Consider the following 25,668-nt stretch of genomic DNA (forward strand, 5'->3'; position numbering starts at 1 on the left):
TGCAGGGGACCTGATCCATCTAGTACTTTTGCCCAGAAATACAGGTAAAGTTACTTTGGCACTGACCTCTGCAGACCAGGCCCTCCTTGGTCACAGCCTGCTTGCACACCCCACAACTCTTGGCCTTCTTGAAAGTCTTGACCTTGAAAGTGTGGGAATGGACGCCCTCAAAGTCCTCCGGCTGCAAAAAGAGACAAGTCAAAACACAGATAAAAGGTCAAAACATGCTCTTGTAGTGAAGCTGTTCTGAAGGGGGCTGTTCACATGTAATTGTATGTTGTTAACACCTGTCTGACACTAGAATTCCCTCCAGATGCTAATGCTAGTGGACACCGGTAATTATGCAGTGCTGAACGGTTGATTTGTAAAGTACAGATAAATTAGGCATTGCCTGCTCTTCTTCCTATAAAGCATTGTTAATAATTGACGTAAGGCTCCCACAAATACAGACTCAATCACTTTTGATAATATTTAAATCAGCATTTAATGCATTTTGGACAAGTTAAGAGATAAAGAACTATTCAATCATTAAAAATAAAAAAAATACATAGTGCAGTTAGTAGTGTGCCAAGTCTGGAGTAGCAATGATAGATACGCTGTTCTCCTTATTACACTTCAGTGGAGCATCACAATTAATTTTGATTTATTTTAATACATACATAATGTTGCTTTAACTGCAATGTATATAATTGGATTTATTTGACAGAAATACTAAGGGTGGATTGATATATGAAATCTAAAATACAGATGGCCTGAATATGTTGCTCATTTACTGAAACAGTAAAGCCACAGATGAGGTAAATAACCTTGATTATCTTGATAGGGGTTGTAAATATTAGGTGGCAAGTAAAAAGTTTATGAGCTGGAAGCAGGAAAAATGGACAAGTGTAAGGATCTGGAGGGATAAAATTGTGATGCCTGGGTCAGAGCATTCCTGAAACATCAGGCAGGTCTTGTGGAGTGTTCCTGTTATGCAGTGGTAGTTGCCTACCAAAAGAGGTCCAAGGAAGGACAACCGATGAACTGGCAAGAGGGTCATCTAAGGCTCATTGATGTGCTCCATGAACCCCTACCTCCTAACTTACATGACTAAAATGATCAGCTGCTAATGTATTGGTGCCAGATACCACAGTGCCAGAAACCTTCAGTGGTGTTGTGTAGTCCATGCCTCAATGTGTTAAATGGGTTTTGGGGGATATGACAATGTTAGGCAGGTGGTTTTCATATTATGGCTGATCTGTGTCGATGATACATCCTTCAGCATTACATCGGGGGGGGGGGGGGGGGGGGAAGGAAGATGCACATTTGCAGAGTGTCATCTGGGAATATGTGGTTTCAACGACAGCGGCCCTGGCTGCTATACACCAGAGAATGCTATCACTTTGAAGTTAGCTCATTAAGTTACTAATGAAGTCTGATGAGAAGCAAAGCAGGCATCAGTGCTGTCAACAGCAGCTTGTGAACTGCATCTCCTATCTCTTTCTACACCTTCTGCTTAAAAGGACGGCCAAACTAATTTCACACTTCACATATTTAACCAAAGAAACTCATATCTACTCAGTGTATTTTATTATAGGAAGAACAGCAACTCTATCGTTTCTACTCCGGGCTCAGCAGGCTACTAACTGCCCTGTTTAACTCTGGTGAAATGCCCTATGTAACTCTGGTGAAGCGGGTAGGACAGTGCTCACAAGACCTATATAAAGCTGATTAACCCAAGTCGTATTTGTATAAAATCCTGTAGTATTACTATACCGCCTCTATCAACATGCTTCTTTCACCTTCAGAGAGTACTCTATCTCTCAGTTCATCCAGAAATACATGTGTAAAGCATGTCCTTTCATAGTGTCTCAAATTGTGACTTTCACCTCATGATTGTAGGGGAAGGCCATTAGCAAGAAATACCAAAATTTGCATAATGCTGCTTTAATATGTGCTTAACATGTGCACACATACACACCTGTTTACTAGAACATAATCTACTCCAAAATTGTAATCATTAGCAATGTTAATGATCATAAATACAATATGTAATATAGTACGATATGTGAAATATGTCTGTTCAAGTCAATGGCACAACAGAAGTGCTGCCTTATCTACTTCACCAGTTCATTTTATTTGAAACATTTAGTTTGAAATGAACATTTAAAAATCTAAAAGTAGACGAATATACTTTTACACTATATACCAGTAATTATATACTAATAATTACTCAAACACTACTACACCACAGGATGAACACACACATAACAACATCATCACAGTTTGAGTGTGTGCCATTGTAGGTTGGGTTTGTAACTGGATTTGCAACACTGATAATTTAGAAGTGCATTAACATTCAAACAATAACTTAATGGTTAATTGTGTGATGGAGAGACTATGGCTAATATTAGAGCAAATTCCTTATAGGAAAGTCTGCTCACCCAGTGGCCATCTTTGCAATGCTGCCAGGCTGTTATTTCCAGTCACACAAGACCAAGCTCCCAGCATAAGACACATGCTAGCCAACTAGCTAGTTTCATCAACACAGTCCATATTGATCATGTTTCATTTTAAACAAAAGGCTCTGCCTTTTGAAGCAAACTCATAAGGCTAAACCTTTTTACGAAAGTGAGCAAGGGGAAACGAATAGCAATGTTGCAAATAGTGCACTCATGTTAGTAGGGATATCCTTAAGACAAGCTGAATCAGCTGCTGGAGACCTGCCAGTCGACTGTGTTTCTTTTGGTCAAGTAGTGTTTTTAATCAGTGTGCATTAATAACACAATAACAGGATAAACAGATAGTAACCATTCAAAATGCACAGAGATGAGCATGATTTCAATGAGTATTAATTAAGTTAAATTATTTATATTTTCTAGCCAGGCTAGCTAGCTATAACAATATTTTAGAAAGTATGGCAGCAATTTGACCTCAAAGGACAACAAAGATAAATCCTTTTTTAATAATTTACAATTCAATAATTTATCCAAATTACAGAGAAACCAATAGTCCATGTTCATTCATGTGTAGCCAGTAATGTCTGGCTAACTGAGGCTTAAATCAAACACGTTTACAGGATAAAACCGGCAGGCCCTTGTTATCGCGCCCTCCCCCGGGGCGATCCCGAGCCGCCGCCCACGGGCCCATATAAGGACTTCCTTTTTTTGTGTCGATTCATGTTCAGTTAGGTTCGTTTGTTGTTCATGAGTTGCACCTGGGACTGGGAGCATTTAAGGAGCTTCACGATGGCCGCTCCTTGCCGTGAATTGAATCTCATTGAATCCTTGGATCTCCAGAGATCTCCTTCACTCCCCACACGTTGGTGACATGTTCAGGTTGGCAAGTGATCTGTTCTTAGTCAAGTGAAACCACAGACTGGTTTGAGAGGCAAATGTGTTACGTTAGCTTCCTGCTCATGCTCCTAGGCAACCTCGGTTCTAGGCAGTCGCTGCTTACTCAGGTTTGGCTTGCCTCATTTTCTGGTCAGGGAGCTGGCTCCCCTCTTGTCTGGCCGTACACGCCATGACAAAAACCTTATATCTGAGAGTGTTTTTAGCTGTTTTCAGGCACACTTAGCAGAGTGGTTTATTTGGTTTATTTTGCTTGCTTTCTCTTTTAATCGAACTTAGTCTGTTGCTAAATTCACAACTGCTGTGGGCATATTTGTTTTCCACCTGTTTTTAGAGCATTACTTTACCAAATAGCAAGGTCCAACATATTTTAGCGGTATTCATACTGAACGCTAATGCTGCCATACAGTGGGCATAGTTGCATTAACTCCTGACCGCCGGTGACATTATAATTAGGTCTATTATAATTCATTTAAAATGAAATGAAAATAATGGGTATATGAACCACTGTGGTAGCCCAATGTTAAATACTGATTTTTAAATGCTCAAAAATATTTTTCTATTTTATGTTAATAGGATCTAAATCATCACTGAAACTCATGCCCAGTTGGTTTTCTGATTGCCAAGTTGAAGCCTCATATTGAACAGCCAAGTATATTCAACAAAAAGCTGCTTCAGTTCTACTTTTTAGAGTGACAATTGAGCTCCATGTGTTAATACATTTTGGAATCCATTTTTAAAAACTCAAATACTGCAATATGACATGAAATCCAACATTGACAATATGTTATGTCATCCAACACTATGATCTGCAGTGGACAGAGTTTTCTTCATGATGATGATAGCTCTAACATTCTCATCCCTTATGCTCAACACACACACACAAACACACACTGTCCAAACATGCTCAGAGCCCCAATGCCGCAAAGCCCATTTGGCCATGGTTTTGAAAAGTGTATTTCTCAGCATTTTTCCACTTCGTATCTCCCTAAATCTTAATGGCTTTTGTCACACCCTGACAGACCGGTTAAGCTGAGGGCTGTGGGGAAGGAGGCGGGTGACCTTGGCATTGGAAAGCTCGGTATAAGGGCGGCCGTAGGTAAAGCTCCTGCCTCACATTGTCTTCCTCAAGTGTATTCACTCTATTCAACCACTGCTGCCAGTAAGCACTGCAGTCATTTAGAATTTGGGCGTCAGTTCAGAGTGACCTTCAACATCTGTGTGGTAGTGTATATGAACTAGAGGATGAATTTGATTACATTATCAGCAAAAACATTGCAGATAATGCTCTAACACTTTTCTTTTTTGTGACTGGATTAAAACATCTACAGTGTTGTCTTGCAATTTGAAAACTTGAAATCTTGCTTAGTGTTAAAAAAGCCAAATGTGCAAGGAGTTATGAACAAATCCACCCCAGTACACCCAAGTATCAACAAAGAATGAACATTTTGTAAAAATGCTCACACAAAATTCTCATGGATGGGCCATTGTCATCTTTGGACAAATACTTATTTGTTTAACTCAACATAACTAAATTTCATTAATGCTTACTAGGGTTGCATAATACAACATATTGAGATTGCAGCTCTGCATACTGCAATTTCAACATATATTATATAACTAATTGTTTGTGGTCATCCCTTTTAAAGAATACCATCCACCATCCTGACCTCACTAACACTCTTGTAGCTGAATACATCAAATCTTTACAGCAATGCTCCAAACTCTAGTAGAAAGCTTTCCCTGTTCAACAGAGAAAGCTACTCCAACAAAAGCAGCATAAACACTTTTTAATAACTTTGGTTTCAGAAGAAACAATAAATGAGCCGGTGTACCAATACATCCATATGGTTAGTTAAACTTTTTTTTTTCAATGCCTTCAATGCTTTTTTTTATGTGTGTCCTACCTCTAGGAAGTAGGCACACACCACAGGAATAGTGCTAAAGATAACACTCTTTGGGGCTTCAAGGTCTACTACAGCAGGCTGCTCTTGAAACAGCCCATTGCTCTCAATGGAACTGTGCTCCAGTAACAGAGTTTGTATATTAGACATACTTGCTACAACGATACTGGTTGTGATAATTTATTTTAGTCCTCCTGGGTGTTCTACTGTGTATATGCATTGACAATCTCTTCTTTTCTTTTCTTTTATTATTTCTCACCACAGTGGTGAGTGTGTGTTTGGCATGCACAGCATGACAAATCAAATCATGGTGTGGTACCCTTGGCCTTGACTACACTACTGCCCGTTTACCATCCACATGCACTAGACTTATTTATTCATAGCATTTACTAATACACAGTGTAATATGTATATTATTAATAGACTGTTAATATTCTGCACTCTGACATAGAGGTGGAGTGTTTGTGTGCCTTGGGCTGGTTTGGGTGGATCAGACACAGCAGTGCTGCTGGACTTTTTAAACACTATGTCCACTCTATTAGATATTTCTACCTGGTTGCACCTTGTAGATGTAAAGTCAGAGACAGAAGCTCATCTATTGCTGCACAGCTTGTGTTGGCTATCCTAAGTCCTTCATGAGGGGTCACAGGTCACGCTGCCCACTGTTGCCTGGACAATTTTGATTGGTGTACTATTCTTAGTCCAGCAGTGATGCTGAGGGGGTTAAGAACTCCACCATCAAGTCTGTGTCACAGCAGTGCTGAGAATGACCCACCACCCAAATAATCTTAGAGCTGGGCAATATGGCAATTCTATCTATAAATGTTGTTATTGTGATAACAATATGCTTTTCTAAGCATATTGAGGATACTGTTAGTGCTTAATAAACACTGATCAGCTGATTTCAGATTTCACTGATCAGATTTAATTACAGTGTAATTAGGCTGGTTTAATTAGATGAAGTGCAGCAGATGTTGGATAAAAAATCCTAGTATTTTTAACCATATTGCATGAGTATGCAGAGAGAGTTTGGAAACATTTGTTGTAAAGGCTGAAATTGTTTGGACAAGGTCCCAAACCTTTACACAATCAGATCTATGGCACTCTGAGCTACATTAAAATTTTAAGCTTAATAAAACTGCTCTCTTTTCTTGCAAAATGACATTGCCTCCATATGTCAAAGCTTAGTCCTAATATTTACAAAAACTTACTAGCACACCAGTGTTTTTATTAGACTGCGACAGTATCACTGCATCACTGTCTCTCTGAAGTGAATAAATTGTGTGTGTGTGTGTGTGTGTGTGTGTGTGTGTGTGTGTGTGTGTGGAGGTTAGGACGAGCAGTCAGTAAGTGATCACGTGACCTGGACCCGCTATGTTAACATCTGTTCCATTTGTACTCCAGCTGCCTGGAATGTCAGCCTGCGCAGTTGTCATGGCAACGTTAGCCTTTAAAGCACAACTGTTTATGCTGAATGTGTTCCATTTCCAGCAGCAAGCCACCGTCGTCCTGTACTGCAGATTTAACGCATTACTCCAAACTGCGCCAGATACACTGGCGACCAAACTCAACTGATCCGATGCTCAAATCATTTCTGTAATGTAACTTGTAAATAAAGGAATGTGACTGGCCAATTTATGTTATGAAAACATATGTGGGTCATCTTCCTGGATTACCACAGAAACCCCAGATCAAACAACCTAACATAAATCTTATACACATATGCATGCAGCAGTGTTTTTAGCAGCAATGCCACAGCCAGAACATTTTTAGAAAAGGACACAGAATCACACAGAATCACTTTACCATGTGAACAAACAAAAAATCCATATGTGAGGCATTTAAGACGAGATTTTAACATGTTTAAGACATTCAAAGTACTCATAAATACCTGTTCACTTAAAACAATATGTAATAAATAACACTATTCGAATCATAGACAGAGTGTATTGTTACACCCCTAAAAGTTACTGAGCTAAATAATGGAGTTGAGTCTGTTTTTGCCACTTGTGGCAATCATCATGCATTGAGATTTGTAAAAATCTAATCAAAATCAAATGTATTTGTACAACTGATAAGTTGCAGAGCTGCTTTACAGAATTCCAGACATGAGAAAACAAAGAAAACATATAACACATGTAGCCCCAAGTGAGAAAGCCAAAGTAAAGGATTTGCAAAAATATAATGACCATTATTGACAAGCTACTAACCTGTAAAATATCAGCTTTAGTAAGGGGAACACTTGGTGGTCAATCACATTTGCCATTCACCTTCCACCAGACAAGCCTCTGTTCAGCTAGGTAACAAGGTTATTTGTACTACTGAGGTGGGCCAACGTAGTGTTAGGAGTCTCAGCATAGTCTCCCAGAGCGGGAATAGAATCTCAGGCTCCTATCAACCACTTTGAGATCAGTAACCACTTAAAATTTCAGAGCAAGTTGTATACAGTGATATTTGTTTGCTTCTGTTTGTGTTTTTGTGTTTGTGGAAATCCGTCCCTTCTGTTCACCTAAGAAACATACATAAAACCAGGCACCATGGAAAGGCACCAGGAAAGTCAGACACCATGGTTCTTTGGCCAATCTTAATGTCAGACAGTGATGCTAACGGTCAACAGCAGAGGGCACTAAAGCAATCATTTGCTGAAAAAGCAACAAAAACAGGCTCTTCATCTGTCGCCTTTGAGTGGTCACAGCAACCAGAAACCCAAAGAAAAAATGAAAAAGGTGAAAACAATTGTAGTCAGTAGGAGACTAATGTCTTGAAATGTAAAAAGCTGACAGAGCTGTTTGGCTACAGTGCCAGCAGCAGTAACATTCAGGATTGCATGGAGTACATTATATAAAGTGCTGTTCCTGGTAATTAGGCATGTAAACCTATTGTATAAAATAACATACATTTACACTTACTCATTTAGCAGGCATTTTTATTCAAACCAACGCACAGATGTATATGTGGTATATGCAATCAAGCACACAACTATACTAAACTTTACATTTATAAACAGCCATCATCATCAGTGGTATAGCGATGTTACTTGCTTTTGTGAATGAAATACCTTGACTGGTATAGTTGAGATACCATCATGACAACCCTGCTGGGGGCTGTGTGCATGCTAGTTGTGGTTGATTGGGGCAGGGCTGTCTTTAGGGCGTTTTCAAACTTGTGCACACAAGTGCGCACTTTGCTTACAAACAGAAGAATTCGATACAAACTGTAAACTGATTGCGCAATGTTTCCTGTGCGCATTTTTGCAAAATGGCAGGTTTATTGTTTTCTTTATTTTTCTTGGATATACACACTCAAGCAGCAAAGTCAATTAAATGTACCAATTGCACAACATCACACACCGCACCGTGATAAGGGAAGAGAGAGGGCCATCCTACCCACCCAGAGAGAGCAAGGCCAATTATGCAGTCTGGTACTCAGGCAGTAGCATCTCCAGGGATTGACCTGCAATCTCCTGATAATAGGGTCAGCCCTGCAGTGACAACATTTTATTTTAATTGTATACTGAAACAGTCACTGTAAATCTCAATGTTTAATGTAACCTAAATGTCGGTTAAAAGCTTCAACTTTACATATTAAAATAGCATTATGCAACAGTTTTACATAAAGCAACAGCTTCAACATAATATTGATGCTCCACTGACTTTAATATCATCATGTCATATATCTCATATCATCATACATCATGTTACTCCAGACTCGGCACACTGCAAACTGCAGTATGTAATTCTGGTGGGAGTATGTAACTGTAGAGGGAGCCTCTGAGCAAAAAATTCCAGTTGTCACATAATGCTGCTTTAACTTTATAATATATGAACATTTACAGCTAATTTGATTGTAGAACATTCTGATATCATTAACCACTGCACACCAACTGAGAAAAAAGCACATTAGATTTAACTGGTAAAGCATGCAGAAACCAGATTGTAATCTAATTTGAAACCACATGCAAAGTGCCTGAGTCCGAAAAGTGGGATTTCATGTGCCTTTTTGTCATTCAGACAATGGGAAATCTGTCCTGCTCAAACTGGATATGCCAGAAATACAGATTTAGAAGCCATAGTAAAACCAGTCTTTGCTGCTCTCTCTCTCTCCCGCTCTCTCTCTCTCACCCTCTTGCTCTCTGATTCTTTCCACACTGTCAAACAGAGGGATAGAGACATGGAGAGAGAGAAGGAGGTCAGAGGCCTGTTGCCGTGCTGATGACTGTTTTCCCACTCCCGTGAGAGCAGAGTAGTCCAGTGTATTTGTGTGTGTGTATAAGAGAGAGAGAAAGAAAGAGAGAGAAAGCTTCTGAAGGCATGCTAACAGTTAAACAGTGACCCTGAACACAATCTTATAGACATGTACACCTGCACACCAACATTGACATAGGGACAGACACAATAATGCAGTAGACTACAGTATATACTGTTTGTTAATTATACTTCCCTGGTAAATTGGTGGTACCATGGCAATTATTGTGGTAAACATTTTTCATTATTTTGCTAAAAATAACCCTGGCCGATCTCCAAATAAAAATAACATTTAGTTGTTCTAAAGGTTCCAGAAGATTAGCCACAGGTGTGTATGGTAAGTCGGCGCTAGGGTGGAGATAAGGTGGGGTTAGAGCTGGTATCTACATAAATGTAGTCTCCACAGGGGGGAGACACTGTGACTGTGTTTTTCAGAAGGGTTTTCTTTCATTTTGCTATTTTAATGTATCATATTCCACCATTTACACAGTGGTTTTACTCCTCTTGAACCTGATAAATAACTACAGAGTTGATTTTGCTCCCAGGCAGATGTTAATTGTCCCTGTTTTGCAAATTGGAAATAGTGACCACCTACCAATCAGGGCTAATGGACTCACACAACTGTACAACAGATGAATGTGTGGTTGGAACACATTAACCAAGTAATTTTCTGATTTACATTTATGAGACACACAATGATGAACACGCTCTAATGATTGTGGTTCAACATGTTTAACATAAAAAAATTATAACATTAAATTTCATGTCAGTTTTTTTGTAAATAATTTGGTCAAGCATTCATGCATTTATTAAAGATGAAAGGGTATATTTACTCAGTAGTGAGCAGATCATTATTTAATCAAGCTGCAACCAGTTCTGAATGTAGCAGCTAGAGTGCTTACCACGACAGGAATAGTTGACCACATTACTTATTCTCTCATCCCTACACTGGCTACCTGTGACAATTGGTTTACTTATACCTTTACACAAGTTTTATCAATGTGTGAATTTCTATTTTCTTACTGACTGTGACTACTTGATTGTTGTAAGTCGGTATTTGTAATGGTCGATAATGAATGAACAAGATAGTAATGCAAAAGAACGTAGTTTTACATCTTACCCTTTCTAGTAGCTTTGACACCATGATCAACTTGAGCACTCACTGGGAAGACAGGTTTAGTGTGTGGGTATAGCATGTTACTTGTTGTTCCTCTCAATGAAAATCATGGTTGATTTAGTCTTGGAGATAGATTTTAGTCTTTAGGTTTTACAAAAAATGAATTAAACATCTCTCTCACCACCTGCTCTGTTTGAAAACATTCCTTCCCACACTCATCACAATGAGGAACAATGTTCATTCTCCAACGCTTCAACAGCTTGGAGTGTCATTCACACTGACTGTAAAGTCCCAGTCTGCCTTCACTGGGGGATTTCTGTGCTAACGTGTCAAAACAAGCTAGGAACTGTAAACTGAGTAACTGATTGACATAACGCCTAAATCAGCGCTACCTGTCTTTCCCATCAGTCACCACAGGATGCAGTTTTTGGGGCCATCTAGCTGTTTGTCAGCAGTTTAGAATGCTGCCTAACTCTTGTTCACCTGCTGAGACAAGAGCAGCCAGAGGACTAACGGAGGCACTGAGCTTAACATCTGTTCTCTGTCTGCACTTACGTACTCTCTGCATGTGTGCATATGAGAGAGAGAGAGAGAAAGAAAGAGAGATAGAGAGAGAGATAGATATGGATGGATTAATGGAGGTTAAGTAGAAATCTCCAGTGTTTCTTTTTTTCTTATATACACTGCTCAAAAAAATAAAGGGAACACTTAAATAACACATTCTAGATCTGAATGAATGAAATATTTTTATTGAATACTTTGTTCTGTGCAAAGTTGAATCAAAATCACACTGACACACGCCAGCCACATGAGGTCTAGCATTGTCCTGCATTAGGAGGAACCCAGGGCCAACCGCACCAGCATATGGTCCCACAAGGGGTCTGAGGATCTCATCTCGGTACCTAATGGCAGTCAGGCTACCTCTGGCGAGCACATGGAGGGCAGTGCAGCCCTCCAAAGAAATGCCACCCCACACCATTACTGACCCACTGCCAAACCAGTAATGCTGAAGGATGTTGCAGGCAGCAGATCACTCTCCATGGCATCTCCAGATTCTGTCACGTCTGTCACATCTGCTCAGTATGAACCTGCTTTCATCTGTGAAGAGTGAATTTGCCAATCCTGGTCTTCTCTGGCAAATGCCAAGCGTCCTGCACGGTGTTGGGCTGTGAGCACAACCCCCATCTGTGGACGTGGGGCCCTCATACCATCCTCATGGAGTCGGTTTCTAACTGTTTGTGCAGACACATGCACATGCACATGTCATTTTGCAGGGCTCTGGCAGTGTTCCTCCTGTTCCTCCTTGCACAAAGGTGGAGGTAGCAGTCCTGCTGCTGGGTTGTTGCCCTCCTACGGCCTCCTCCACGTCTCCTGGTGTACTGGCCTGTCTCCTGGTACCGCCTCCAGCCTCTGGACACTACGCTGACAGACACAGCAAACCTTCTTGCCACAGCTCACATTGATGTGCCATCCTGGATGAGCTGCACTACCTGAGCCACTTGTTGTAGAGTCCGTCTCATGGTAAAAGCACCACCAACATTCAAGTGACCAAAACATCAGCCAGAAAGCATAGGTACTGAGAAGTGTTCCCCACCTGCAGAACCACTCCTTTATTGAGTGTGTCTTGCTAATTGCAAATAATTTCCACCTGTTGTCTATTTCATTTGCACAACAGCATGTGAAATTGATTGTCAATCAGTGTTGCTTCCTAAGTGGAAAGTTTGATTTCACAGAAGTTTGATTTACTTGGATGTTATATTGTGTTGTTTAAGTGTTCCCTTTATTTTTTTGAGCAGTGTATAAGTCCAGCAGCTGATTTTTACACTCTGTGAACACTTAATGGTAAATGAACCAACATCAGTTGGAGTTATTATTATATAAACTTTAAAAGTCAAAAAACATTCTTGCCTTTTTTGATAAAGTTATCATATCTACACAGCTTTCACTCACTGTCCATTTTATTAGAAAAGCCTATCTTGTAGGCCCACTTTGCTGGTGTGCAGTTAGAGAAGCAGCCCATCTGTTGATGTTAGCCATCCATCAAGCTATACATTACTGGTCAGTTTCTGACCATAGAGCTGCTCCTGGATGGATATTCCTGGACACTGAACGGCTGTCAACATAGCAGTGACACTGACATGTGTAAAAACCCCAGCAACATCACTCATGGTTGTGTCTATGGTGCTGCTATAAACACAAAACACTCATCCCAGCACTATGCACACAACCATGCCACTATAAGGTAAGAGTCACTAAGTAGAAGTATACAGTTGATGTTTCTGATAAAGCGGCCAGTTAGTAGATGTGCAAGATTGGTGTTTCCAGAGCATAGAAGCACAAGGCAGGTAGTGGAAGTACAAGGCAGGTGTTTCCAACGATTCTGACAATTTCCAGATATGTTGATATTCAGTACAAGTGGTCACCTTGTACACTCCTGAAGTCCACAACCATCTCCTCCTCAGTGAGTAGCAGTACAAGGCAGCTGTTTCTAATAAAGTGGCCAGTGAGCAGAAGCATACAGTTGGTGTTTTTTAATCAAATTCAAGTTAAGTGTAAAATCTGAACAAAATTAACATATTAAATTCCCAAGCTTATTACAGATTAAGGCTCCACAAAACGATATTCATGGACCCAAAAATATCACCTGGCCATTTAAGAAACTAAGAAAAAAGGGACACTGACTCCTCAATGGTGCATTCATGCATATGCACCGGGCATTGTTAATGTCAATAAAGGTCCTTCATACTATCAAGTTTTATCTCAAGCACTCTAGCTTTGGCTGAAAAATGCAGTGCGTTTACAGTAAATGAACTCGTAACCAATGTAAAAAATGTTTATGAGATGACATCTTCCGAAAGCGAACCAGTGGGAAGTGATACCAGAAAACTATGGACAAACAATGCAAGAATACAAACATGCAAATATAAACACATTGCTGCAACTATCTAACTATCGCTATATCACTACTCTTTTCTGTAAAATAGAGCGATCTGTCTGTGTGTGAATGAGCCAGAGCTCCCCCGCCACTTGCATTCACAGTTGCTGTGCTAATTAGCAAAACTGAGGAGTTAATTTCTCTCAAGGTGTAAAGCACTCCATGCTGTTTCACTGCATGGCTGAGAGCTGAGGGAAGTCTGAATAGGTCTGGATAGGGAGGCACCGTTTTTCTGGGCCAATTACTAAAACCAGTAGCTTATTCTGTAATCCACAACATTCCTGTTTTTATTTTAAAAACAGGTTTACATGGTAAACAATATATGATGACTGTACCAGTGACTGTAAGACACTCAAAACACTAATGATAAAAACGTTATTTGCTAAACCTTTTTGCTTAACTAAAGAAATTTAATGATTTTATAAATCACAATCACTGGTGTCCAGTAAGAGCAAAGGTGTCTGCATGTTCCAATTAATACCTGCATTTATTAGAAATATACTAAACAGGCACTGGATATATCATATATGATATACTGTCAATGGCTTAGCTCCTTCACTCTCATCTCGTTCATACAGCTTTCGTATTCCGGTAATGATGGAGGCACTCAAAGGGGAACTGGAGCTTTCATGTTTGTTATTGCTTTTGATAGCTGTTAGTTGCTGCTTGGTTATTTCTCAGGAAGTCTTTTGCATTGTCCAGTGTAATCTGGTGGTGGTGACAAAGTTATTGTTTTAAAGGCAAAACACAGTGTGGGCTGTGACAAAATCTTCAGCTTGCACCTTTTTAGGTAGTCCATTGTAAATTAGTTTACCTGGTTTCACATCTGGAGAGGTGTTGCTTTCTTATCTTATCCTTTTCCTCTAAACATACCGTTGCCCACAGTATCCAAAATATTCTATTTTAATTTCATCAGTCCACATGTCTTGTTTCCTGAATGCATCAGGCTTGCTGAGATTCTGATGCTGAATTGTGTGGTAAGGACAGGAATGTTTTTTGTCTGATGTCTCTTCCATTAAAGTCATATGTGTGCAAGGGTCTCTTACCAGTAGAATAGTGCAGCATCACTCCAGAGTCTGCAAAATCTCCCTGGCATTTTCTATTGCTTTCCTGAATTATATTACACATATCTTGCTTAAAATTCTTGCTAAAAAGTCTTTGCCTGTATGCCTTTTGGAGATTCTCTTCTTCTATTCACTGTAATAAAAGCAGGAGTGTCTAAACATTTGCATGCCAATGCATCATGGACTCCTTGTCTAACAAGCAATCTGCAAAGAAGCAAGTCAGCCTTTTATCAGTGACAGCACAGCAGGAACACATCCAGATCAGGATGAACCAATCTTGAGGTTTGGCTGAAGGAAGATTGATCCAAAAACTAGCTTTACAAGAGTAACAGTGACTTTCAAAGGTAAACTATGAGCTGCCAACAGTCCACTGTGTATGGCAGGATGATGTATGAGCAAGCAGGAGAAAACGAGTGTGTGTGTGTGACAGACAAGAAGTTATGTGTATGGAAGGCAGGGAAAAATGCTGCTGTCCCAGACTGAACCCACCACCCACTCACTCTTGTCTGGAGCCCAGCCCACACCCACACATCCACCCCCCCCCCCCCCCCCCCCACATGCATGTTTGTGTGCACTTTTACCCCTTAAAGTTCTCTACATTATGAATGACACACATGAAATCAAAAGTCACACGACCTATACACTTGCCTTTAAAAAAATTAAAATGTTTTTAACACCAATATAAATATATTATTATAGTCAGACTACTGCTGTAGACAATGTTTAAAATCAATTTGACTTTTCAAACATGTGGCTCACCACACCCTCTCTATCCACACAGCCTGCACGATCAACAAGCCTGTAAACATTTAGATTAGCACCCATACAGCCCAGCTGCCACAGAGTTTTATTACACAGACTGTGTAGACTGCTCAGTGACCCATGACATAGCACACTCCATTGGCTGACCGCTCCATTTGACCCCAGTTGTTTATGATCGCTCCTTCTTTAAAAGTACACATTACTAAGTTCCTGACAATTTACACTGCTAATGTATTCAAGTGTGTCTAGTTATTATTAGTAGTATTATTTTATTATTATTATTATTATTATTATTATTATTATTTCCAGTCAAAGTCACAAGCACAAGTTATTCATTTTTCAGGAGATAGTCATGAGGAGGTGAGATAAAAGATATTACACTTGCAAATGGACAGATCACTGTTTTTGAAACCAATACAGATCAGCAATCGTCTTCCAATTTAATTGGTATACCGCTTAAGGGCAGGCATTATGCTATATTAACCTTTCCAGGCAAACATGGTAACACTTAAGTAAAAAGAAGACTTTCAAGGCATGTGCTGTTCGGGACATAAGAGGGTTAATATAGTATAGCCAGCTCTGCTGAATGAGATCATTCGAGATCACTCACATTTTGTCCTCTAGTCAGAGCATAAATACAAATGAAACCATGCAACTGCAAAGTGAACAGCAACTGCAGACTAAGTAGATTGAATTTGACTAGCTGTACATCTGGGCCTGACTTCACTAGTCATCATTTTCTCTTTGGCTAGTGTAGCTCTTTAACAATAGCAGATGTAATGCATTCCAGAAATTGCAATAAAGGAGGACAGGGAGGCTGAACATTTTACTTAAAAGTCTTGTAGACTCATAACATGTGCAAATGGCACTGAGTCACCAAATACAGCCCAATTCTAAAACATGCTGGAGGCCTTCGGAACCAATAGAAGCATCTGGCAGTGACGTTTTCAAACTGCGGAACATAAGAGGCTTGTATAGAGAACCTAGCACTGAGGCAAAGGCAACGGCACCTGCTTTCAATTTCCAGTGCAATTGGAACCCCAACAAGAACAATGGATGCTTTTGTGTGGCACTGGGCAAGTACAGATCAACATGAGGCAATGCTGCCTGACGGCCTGCAGAGAGAGAAAGCGTGGCTACAGGGCTGATTCAGAAACAAGAGAAAAACTGCAATCTGTTTGATGACTGGCATTGTTGTAATGACGGTAGATTGGTCACATTGAGCAAAATATGAATATGATCCCAGACTATATGGACATTGTTTTTCACAATTTACACAAAGATCCAAGAGAAACATTGAAATTCACAAGAAAACCAAGCAAATAAATCTGCATTTCCCTTGTCCTATAAAAATACACATGCCATTGTATCAACCATCTAAGAAATAAAAGGTTTCTGCCATTTTGGCACATGTCCAATTATTTTCTGCTCATTTCTTAACACATCTATCATATGAAGCAAGCCTCCCACCCCTCAGTCAAACACATACACCCACTCATCTAGCTCTCAGACTTGCAGCTGCCAGTCCAATAAGACATTTCTGACAGACAGGACAGCATAGAACAGGGATCTAATCGCAAACATAGTGACTGATGCTGGACTTTTTGTTGATGTTAATAGGCTCTCAAAGACAGGAGTTCAAATCTCAGGAGTTTTGAGCTTTAAATATCTGCAATTAATCTGAAGAGCTGCTATAAAATGCCAAAATTTACCACTGTTAGCTTAAAGCAAACCATCATTACCAAGGTAGTACTCTACCTTGTTTAATGATGGTTAGCTTCAAGCTAACAGTGGTAAATTTTGGCATTTTATAGCAGCTCTTCAGATTAATAGCACTTTCTTAGCAAGGCTAGCATGTAAACAATACCTACTTTTTGAAGTGAATTACAAAATGTGGTAAATTATTGCTGTGGAATTATGTAATTGGCTGGCTAATGGTCAGAGGTAGTGATTGCAATTTGGTCTTTCAGTTCAAACAAGTTGAACATGTAAGGCTGTAGGAATGTCATGAGAACCGATACCTCGGTACCAACCTGGTTATCATATACAATCAACATCCAAAAAATATTATTTCAGATAAATAACCGGGTAAAATAGACTAAAGAGTTACTGGTACTATTTTTACATTCAACCTCAATAACAGCCAATTTAAATCAACAACATAGCTAATGAGCTCATGCATATTAATTACCAATGCTCAACAGACTAAAAATCAAAACAAAAGATACAAAATTATCATTTTGTACAATACAACAGTGAATGAACAGCAGAAATTTAAAATATTAAATAAACAAACACTATCAATAAGGTATCAAATATCAACAACAACTTGCATCCACTGTGAACTGACAGTAAAAGCACATATAGTAGAACAGACTTTAACAGACCACCAAAAGTAATTCTCTTTATTTTATATCTGCTTTTTTTATATCTGAGTCTGTATGAGCTCTAAAGTAACTCTAAATAAAGGAAGTCAAGTTCAATAGAAGTGTGATGTTTGTCATGATTTTCAATTCAAACAGATCTAAACTGGCTTTTCTTAAACATTTTTGTTAATCAGCTGCTGATTACATACCTATTTGAAAACATTATACAAAAAAGTTATCAAGAAAGACACCTATTTTGGTAGAAATTTCTTTGCATGATGTTATGGTTGATGAATCATTAAAGGTGCATGCCGTTGAGGGGAGGGTAAAGTGTATTAGCACCTTGTTGAGGCGCATGCCGCTGAGGTGAGGTTAATAAGTGAAGAAAAAAAGAGTTCAACAGTGTACCACCTGTTGTTAGGCAGCCAGTAAAACTTATTTTTGAATGCTGTTGTATAGATGCTGTTTCCTCTAAAGGTTAAGGTAAATTTGTCAGCTCCAGACCAGAATCTGGCCTAAAGGATTTACTCATACACATCATTTGTCAGTGTGGTCTCTTCTCCAATACAGTCCCTTCTCTCCTCAAACTACTGTCTAAATTGGTAGAAAAGGAATAGACGGTTTGTCTTTATGTCTCGTGTACTGTGCTCAAGACCCTTTTAGGGCCTGTAAATTGTGAGGTGGGGCCTCCATGAATCACATCAATAAACCTTGGCACCCATGACCCTGTTGCCTTTTCATTAGTTGTTTTTTCTTGGAGGTACTGACCACTGCATACTAGAAAAGGGAAATTACTGCATATGTGCCAGTCAACACTAAAGGGTCATTTTCATCTGTAGTCCCTGACCAGTTCTTAGAATGGCAACCTAAAATAATTAAATAATAATAAAATTGCATAAAAATCATATAGACAATATTAACAACTGCCAAAACAAATACAAACAAGACATTACAAGGACAGCAGTAAAACTAAACTAAGATAGGGTTCCAGTCAAAAATAAGATAATGGGCAGAACAAACTATGAAATATAATTACAGATTACAATTAATGTACAAATACAAATAATGTATCTGTTGAAAACCAGTTCAAATTATGCAAAGTGGATTACTGAACAAAAATGAGTAACAGAAGAGTTTACCAGAAGAATAAAAGTCTGAGAGCTAGAAAAACATGTTCATGGAGAAAGATGAAAAAGCAGATGCAGGCCGGTGCAACATGAGGTAGAAGCTCCGGGGGCCTACAGGGGCTTTGAGTGGACATGTGTCCAGTGAAGCATGCCTGGAGTCGGGCACTCCCGGACAGCCAGGAGCTGGAGGAGCTCCACTCCGCACCATCAGTCCACCTGGGTAAAGATACACAGACTATTTTTCTTTTTAGTCCCACAGGAACACCTGTCACACCTATCCCCTCTCACCTCAAAGCTCTTACAGAGGGTCTCCAAGGACAACACAGAAGTGTCAGTTGTGGAACAATACCAGAAGATGACAGAGGTATTCCCTAAACTTTATTCAAGGAGAATCTGGTTCAAGATTGGTTCAAAGCATGTGCGGTTTAACACTTAGATGTCTAGAGTTAATATTGTCAATCTGCTATACATCAGAATTATCTTACGTAAATATTTAAACTAGAGGGCCAGTATCATTGCAAGCTTTCTTTCCACCCAAGCAAAAGTGCACATCATTAACTAATCAGGTGTGATGAAAATGATTAAAGACCTTTCCCACTTCTCACTTTTCTCTCCTGTAGTATGCACACTACTTGTCAGCTGATGACAACTTGAAAGTGTAAAACATTCTCTGACTCTTCAAACATTTAACTGTGGACTCCAATAAGCATCTGGCTGAAGCTCTGAACATCCTACAAAGCAAACAGCTACACGCTACATGCCTACTAAGTAAAGAACATTTTAAAAAAGATATCAAAATTCTTCCAGCTCACAATTCCCACAATCTGACAAATTATTAAGAAACAGCAGTTAAGGTGGAAGTCAAAGCAAAATCTTGAAGAGCAAAACAAGCTCAGCTAGATCAGCTTGTGTGCTGGCCAAAAAGGAAAGGCAAAGCAAAGCAGCCATACCTGTAGGAAGGTTAAGCTTACACAAGACTAGGTGCACACCATTTACTGTGAAACATTGCATGGATAACTGCATGGACAAGAGATCAGGTCAGATTTTACCTGTGGTCTTACTGCAAAAATCTATGTCTGCAAAAAATAAGTGCGGTGGACAGATTGATTTGGCAAAAACTCTTTGACCCAATCACAAAAGGCATGTTTGAAGAAAAAACAAAGGAACAGCATTTGATGAAAAGAACCTCTTGTCAACTGTTAAGCATGTTAAGCATGATTTTTAATGCTTAGTGGTTGTATGGCAGCCAATGGCATAGAAGTAGATGGAAGAATGGATTCCACAAAATAATAGCAAGTTCTGTGAGCAAACATGACACTGAAAGTAAAGAAACCGAAGTTGCCTATAATTTCTTCTTCACCGCAATGTTTGCATCACTGCTGCACATAGAACAACCTCTGTTGTGGAATAGTCTCTTTTTTAGTTTGGGCCCCCTGGCCCCAGCCACTGATGCCAAGCAAAGCCCAAAAGCTGAAATTTAGACTTCTTTTTAATGTTTAAAAATTTGTTGAATCTACACTACATTGGCCTACAACATTCTATATGCTGTACTTTATCATTACTTACATCACTGTTTTGCTGCAGATTATCATTCTCCTGATTGAAACTGCTGTAATGCATCCACTGAAGGACCATCTGTATCACTGTGTGTAGCCTAAAATAGTTGGGGTTTTTTTAACAGTGAGGCAACTGCCAAACCTCCACATTCATACAGCCCAGATTTACAAAGTCAGCTTTTGATCTGAGACCAGCCCTGTCATTTCTTTCATAACGTTAGGATCTGGGCTGAGGGAGTTTGTCCTGGATTGCTTTTTCAGAAGAGCTCTTCTATTTAGAGCACAGTAGGAAAGCCTACCTGGAGTTGCATGCAAATTATAAATTATCATCTAATTTTAAAGCCCACTAAGTTTGGCGCTGATGTTTGCCCAGTAGCTACGTTTAAGACAATCTCAATGTCTATTTTTCGAAAAAAACAAAAATGAGGTAAAAGTTGCTGCTTTTCAGCTATTTTTGCATATTTCTTATTTGCAACTTGTTACCCAGACTATAACAAGTTAACCAACACCTTTTACTTCACATTCACTTTTAGTGGAGATATGAAATATATTTACTATTTAAATTTGCATCCTGTATAATTGGTGTTACAATAGACTAGATACTTTATTCATATCATATTGTATATTCACATTTCTTTTAAGAATAAGAAGAGTTTTAGTCATATTTCCCAACCCTAAGCTATATGATGCTGTACACAGTGTAGCATAAGTAGTAACAACATTGAAATAAAACAAAAACTCAAATTTTACGGCAGATATTTTGGCATAACAAATATTGGCTTAAACACTTGGCTGAACATGACTTTAACATTCTACAAAATAAGACAAGAGATAAATAACAACAATAAACAAATCATCTCTCCTACTTATAAATGCATGGAAGTTTAGAATTTGCACTTCTAACAGAGTTTGTTCACTTTTTGAAATAAGAAATACTTCATAGCAAATGTTTTTGTTATCACCAGCGATAACTGTGATAACAAAGGGTAGAATTGAGCTACAGATTAAACATAATGTCCAGGTTTTGGATAGAAATAAAGACCTGGCATTTGATGGGCTCAAACCATGGGCTCATGCCATGAGAGCATGTGGCTATAGCTTCCCTCCTGGTCACACTATGCCAGCATGCCAGTGATCAGACCAGGTGGTCATTAACTGAGGTGGCGGGGGAGTAGCGCTAGAAGTACAGGGGGGCGCTCGCTTGACCCGTGACCCGAGCTGCGTTGCTCACTAATGGGCTTGGGGAGCCGCTGCGCTCGGGACTGGGAGCACTCTCTGTGTCGTGCAAACACCAAGTGGCCGATTAAATTATACACGAGCCGAGGAGAACAGAAATAGCTCTGGGCCTCGCCGAAATGGACCAGCCAGGCCTAGTGCTCATCCTGTCGTCCAGAGAGGCAGCTCAGCCTGCCTGAAAAAGTGACCCAAATTGCAATCTATCTACGTATATTTGACATGTCATGATTCTTTGCCAAAGTCCATGTCTAAAGATTGACCAATCATTAGGGTTGCACAATACGTCATTTATTAATCATTATCACAGTGTAGGCCTTTTGCGATACTGATACACTCATATTTCCTCTAACAGATCAACTTTTACTATCACAGCCAATCCAGGTGTCCGTATTGTTTAGCCCAACCATCCATCACTCTTTAAATCTCTACAAACAGGTTCCAGGTTCTTACTCACACTCAGATACTCAGAAATGCTTTTCCTACAATGTCTTCACAAATGTACAAAAACAAACACACATACACACACATTAACACAGAACAGCAAAGGAGGTTAGCGCGCCCCACAGCATCTACAGCAGAGAGAACGCTATGTCTCACCCAGAACATGCAGGACAGGCACACCCAGGTTCTGGCCCGTCCGGCAAGTGCCTCAGGCAGCCCCAGAGACATGGACGGCATCCTGAAAGGATCTTTCTTCTTCCAGCAACAACAGAATTCTCTCAATTCCCAAATATTCCACACTGTTCCTCTACTAGCTGCACAGCTCCATCAAGTAATAAGGGCATGCAGAGGAGAGAGGCTGCTGCAAGACTTTCTCTCCTTCACACTCTTCTTCTGTTTCTCTCTCTCTCTTTCTCTCTCGGGGTCAGGCATACTTGACTCTCCAGGCGGAGAGAGAGAGAGAGAGGGGGTACTGTCTGGCTCTCAGATCTGTAACAAGCCCCCATCCCTCCCTTCTGTGGCCCCTCCCATATTTCCCCTGTACCTCACTTTTTTTTTTGTAACTCCTTTTTGTTACCCCCCCCACCCACTACTTTATATACTCTCTGCACATTTTCCCATCCTCCCTCTCCCAAAGGCCTAACCTCTCTCTCTCTCTCTCTCTCTCTCTCTCCTGCACGCCTGCTTGCTCATGTCTTCACTAACATGACTTAAATTTTTTATCGACTTTCTCCTCTCCTTTTTCTTCATTCTATCTTCTCTCTCTCCCTAAGCTCTACTGTTGAAACATCTGCCTTCTCTAAACGACTAAAAGTAACCAGACTCAGTGAGATTTGAGAGATTTTGGGTGAATGTTAGCCTCTCACTAAGCTGACCCAGAAAATAGATTAAAAAAAATTATAAATAACACACAGACAAAGAGGTACTCTAGGGTTACTTGATATACATCACTATGCAAAATGTTGGTCACTCCTGGTCAAAGTGTCTGAACCCATTTTCTCCAAATATATATTTGCTGATTGTAGCCATAATTTTCTAAAATGCATTAGTTTTGTTTAAATGTTTCTTTAAAAACATCTGAGACAGAATTTTGTGCTGAGGACACAGGAATGGTTTTCCACTGATGATTATTTCATGAGGGTCATATTTGTGCAGGTGTTAATGCACAGTAGAACAGTGCACCACCACTTAGGAGTCTGCTAAATCATCCTGAAGGTCTTCTGCAGTCCAACAGGGGTATTGGTTTGCCTTTCTAGGAATCCTAAAAGCAGTTCTCTGGGTCTCTGGTATCCATGCTGCAAGTGCATCGGCTGCCCTGCGATGCCACACTTGTGGCAGTTTAAGAAGAGGCACTAAATGGCTTTGCATGTATCGGAGGTTAAGTTCTTTCCCTCCTAGTGTCGGGGGCATTGCTAGTGGTAGGTGGAGCTATGAACAGGTGAGTTAATTAGCAGTACCAAATTTGGAGAAAAAGGGAAACATTTGACAAAAAAACTAAATGAAAAACAAATAAATAATGGCAAGGGGGGACTTTGGGGGGAGGTTTATGAATCACTTAGTAGTTAGATATTACATTTTGTACAATTACGCGTTAATTAAATGTCATATAGTGACAACATGGGTACATGCCAGTTCAGGTTCAGCTGAGGTTAAGGCCACTCATAAATTGATTTGCATTCATTTTCTATTTTTTGTAATCAAAAAATGTTTTGAGGACATTGATGTAGATAAAGGGATAATTCCATCTGATTATAATTTCAGTCAATAAAAAAAAACATGATGTGTGCACTCTGTATTTCACTCATTGGATGACAAAATGATCTGCTGTTGCTAACAGCCACAACATTAGTCAATGATCATTATGAATTATCAATTCACTTTATATAAACAACCAGACTGTCACTGCGATGATAACTTCTTTGTCATTGTGGTAGTCTTGAGTAACTTTAGTCAGGTGACATAATTTTACCCAACTTCCTTTGGAGTTGTTTTCTAAGCCCCCCCCCAAGGTATTCAAGACGAACATTGTGACTCCTTCAATTAAGTGCTCTGGTGTCACATTTCTAATTGTTTAGCCCGGCAAAGCAAAAAGTGAGATCTGAAGCATTGTCCAGACCTGTCCAGCTCAACATCTCTGAGGCTTCTCTGTTTTTTTTGCAAACACTTATCACAGTGTAACAGCCCTCCTGGAAGAACTCCACCTCAACAACCACAAACACTTAATGAGATGCCATAGATCTCCTCTCATGGTCTTGGACATACAATCACTTGCATTGGGGATGAGATTTTCAATGTGCTAAATCATAATCTCTCAGGTGGCCAATTACACTTTGAGCCCTCTGTAAGCCTGTGATCTTTCATGTAGGCACTAAGCATATTTGTGGGGCACTGCCAGTAGCTGTTAATTCGATAAAGTGGTTCTCGTAATTCAATTTCACATCTAATGTTGTCACTTTCCATTTGGTGACCCTGGTAAAGAGTTGTTAAATGACTTAAATGATTTGGTAGTCATAACGATAACAGCTACAAATGTTTAATTTGTTCTTGAATTATTTAGCATCATCCGATATCTATATGAATATGAAGAGTGGTCACCCTCTTTAGTTGTTTAGTTTAGAGGTACTACATGCACAAACTATTCTCAAACATAAGCATTAAATTCAAAGCAGCTGACACCATGCTGCAAAATAATGAGTCAGAGTTATTTTTGTGGTATACTTTTTTGTGTGTGTGTGTGCATGTGTGTGTGCATGTGTGTGTGCATGTGTGTGTGTGTGTGTGTGCGTATGTGTTGGGGGACAGTGCGTGTAAGGGGGATGTCATGTCTGTATGTGATGTGTGTGTGTGTCTGTTAGCAAATATGAAACAGCCTATTGTGCACACACCTCCCTCAGAGCTGCATCAAGATTCCTTACGTTGTTGCCCTCCTTTTTTCCAGTATTGATGGAATTGTGCTGCTGGCCGCTGAGAATTTAGATATAAACCCAACAGCTCCCCTTAGTGGACATTACTGAGCCAATAAGAAGAAGACAGTGCTTGCAGCATTACTGACATTACTGCTGGGTAATCACTTCGAACCAGTAGTACTACCGAAGCCAGAAGCAGGTACTTTGCTATGATCTGCAAAACGAAGCATTATTGCCCTAAATACAACCTGAGTGGAGTGAAGAACTGCTACAATCTAATAGTACTATTATTATTATTATTATTAGTAGTAGTAGTAGTAGTAGTAGTAGTAGTAATAGTAGCAGTATTATTTTAGTATTAATATTATTATCACAGCTGACAGTCAAACATTGCAGTGTTGTAACAAAGATTGTATGGGCGTCAGTGCAAACAAAAGAAAGTCTAGTAAAAATGTTACATAGTGTGATTAATTATTTGAATGGAATAATTTTGGTCCTTTACAATTTTGGGTATATACATAATGTACACTGCCAGGTCCATAAGTATTTAGATAGTGACTCATTTTTTGTCATTTTGCCTGTATACACCACCTGAGTGGACTTGAAATGAAGTGATTAATGAATTGTGATTGAAGTGTCTATCAGCTTTAATTTAAGGGGCTTAACAAAATAGTGTAT

The 25,668-nt window shown here is 39.6% G+C and overlaps 1 protein-coding gene across 8 annotated transcripts in view; it reads right to left on the reverse strand.

The window, feature by feature from the left end:
* The window catches only part of tns1a (tensin 1a), a 166,402-nt gene that overhangs the window by 101,408 nt on the left and 39,326 nt on the right, over positions 1 to 25,668 (reverse strand). For all 8 annotated transcript variants that reach the window (XM_072683800.1, XM_072683799.1, XM_072683798.1 and 5 more), the window contains one exon: positions 67 to 181. In XM_072683800.1, the coding sequence (XP_072539901.1) occupies positions 67 to 181 (115 nt within the window). The remainder of the gene's footprint in view (positions 1 to 66; positions 182 to 25,668) is intronic.

The sequence above is a fragment of the Salminus brasiliensis genome, chromosome 7 (genome assembly GCF_030463535.1).
Source record: "Salminus brasiliensis chromosome 7, fSalBra1.hap2, whole genome shotgun sequence".
NCBI classification, from domain to species: Eukaryota; Metazoa; Chordata; class Actinopteri; order Characiformes; family Bryconidae; genus Salminus; species Salminus brasiliensis.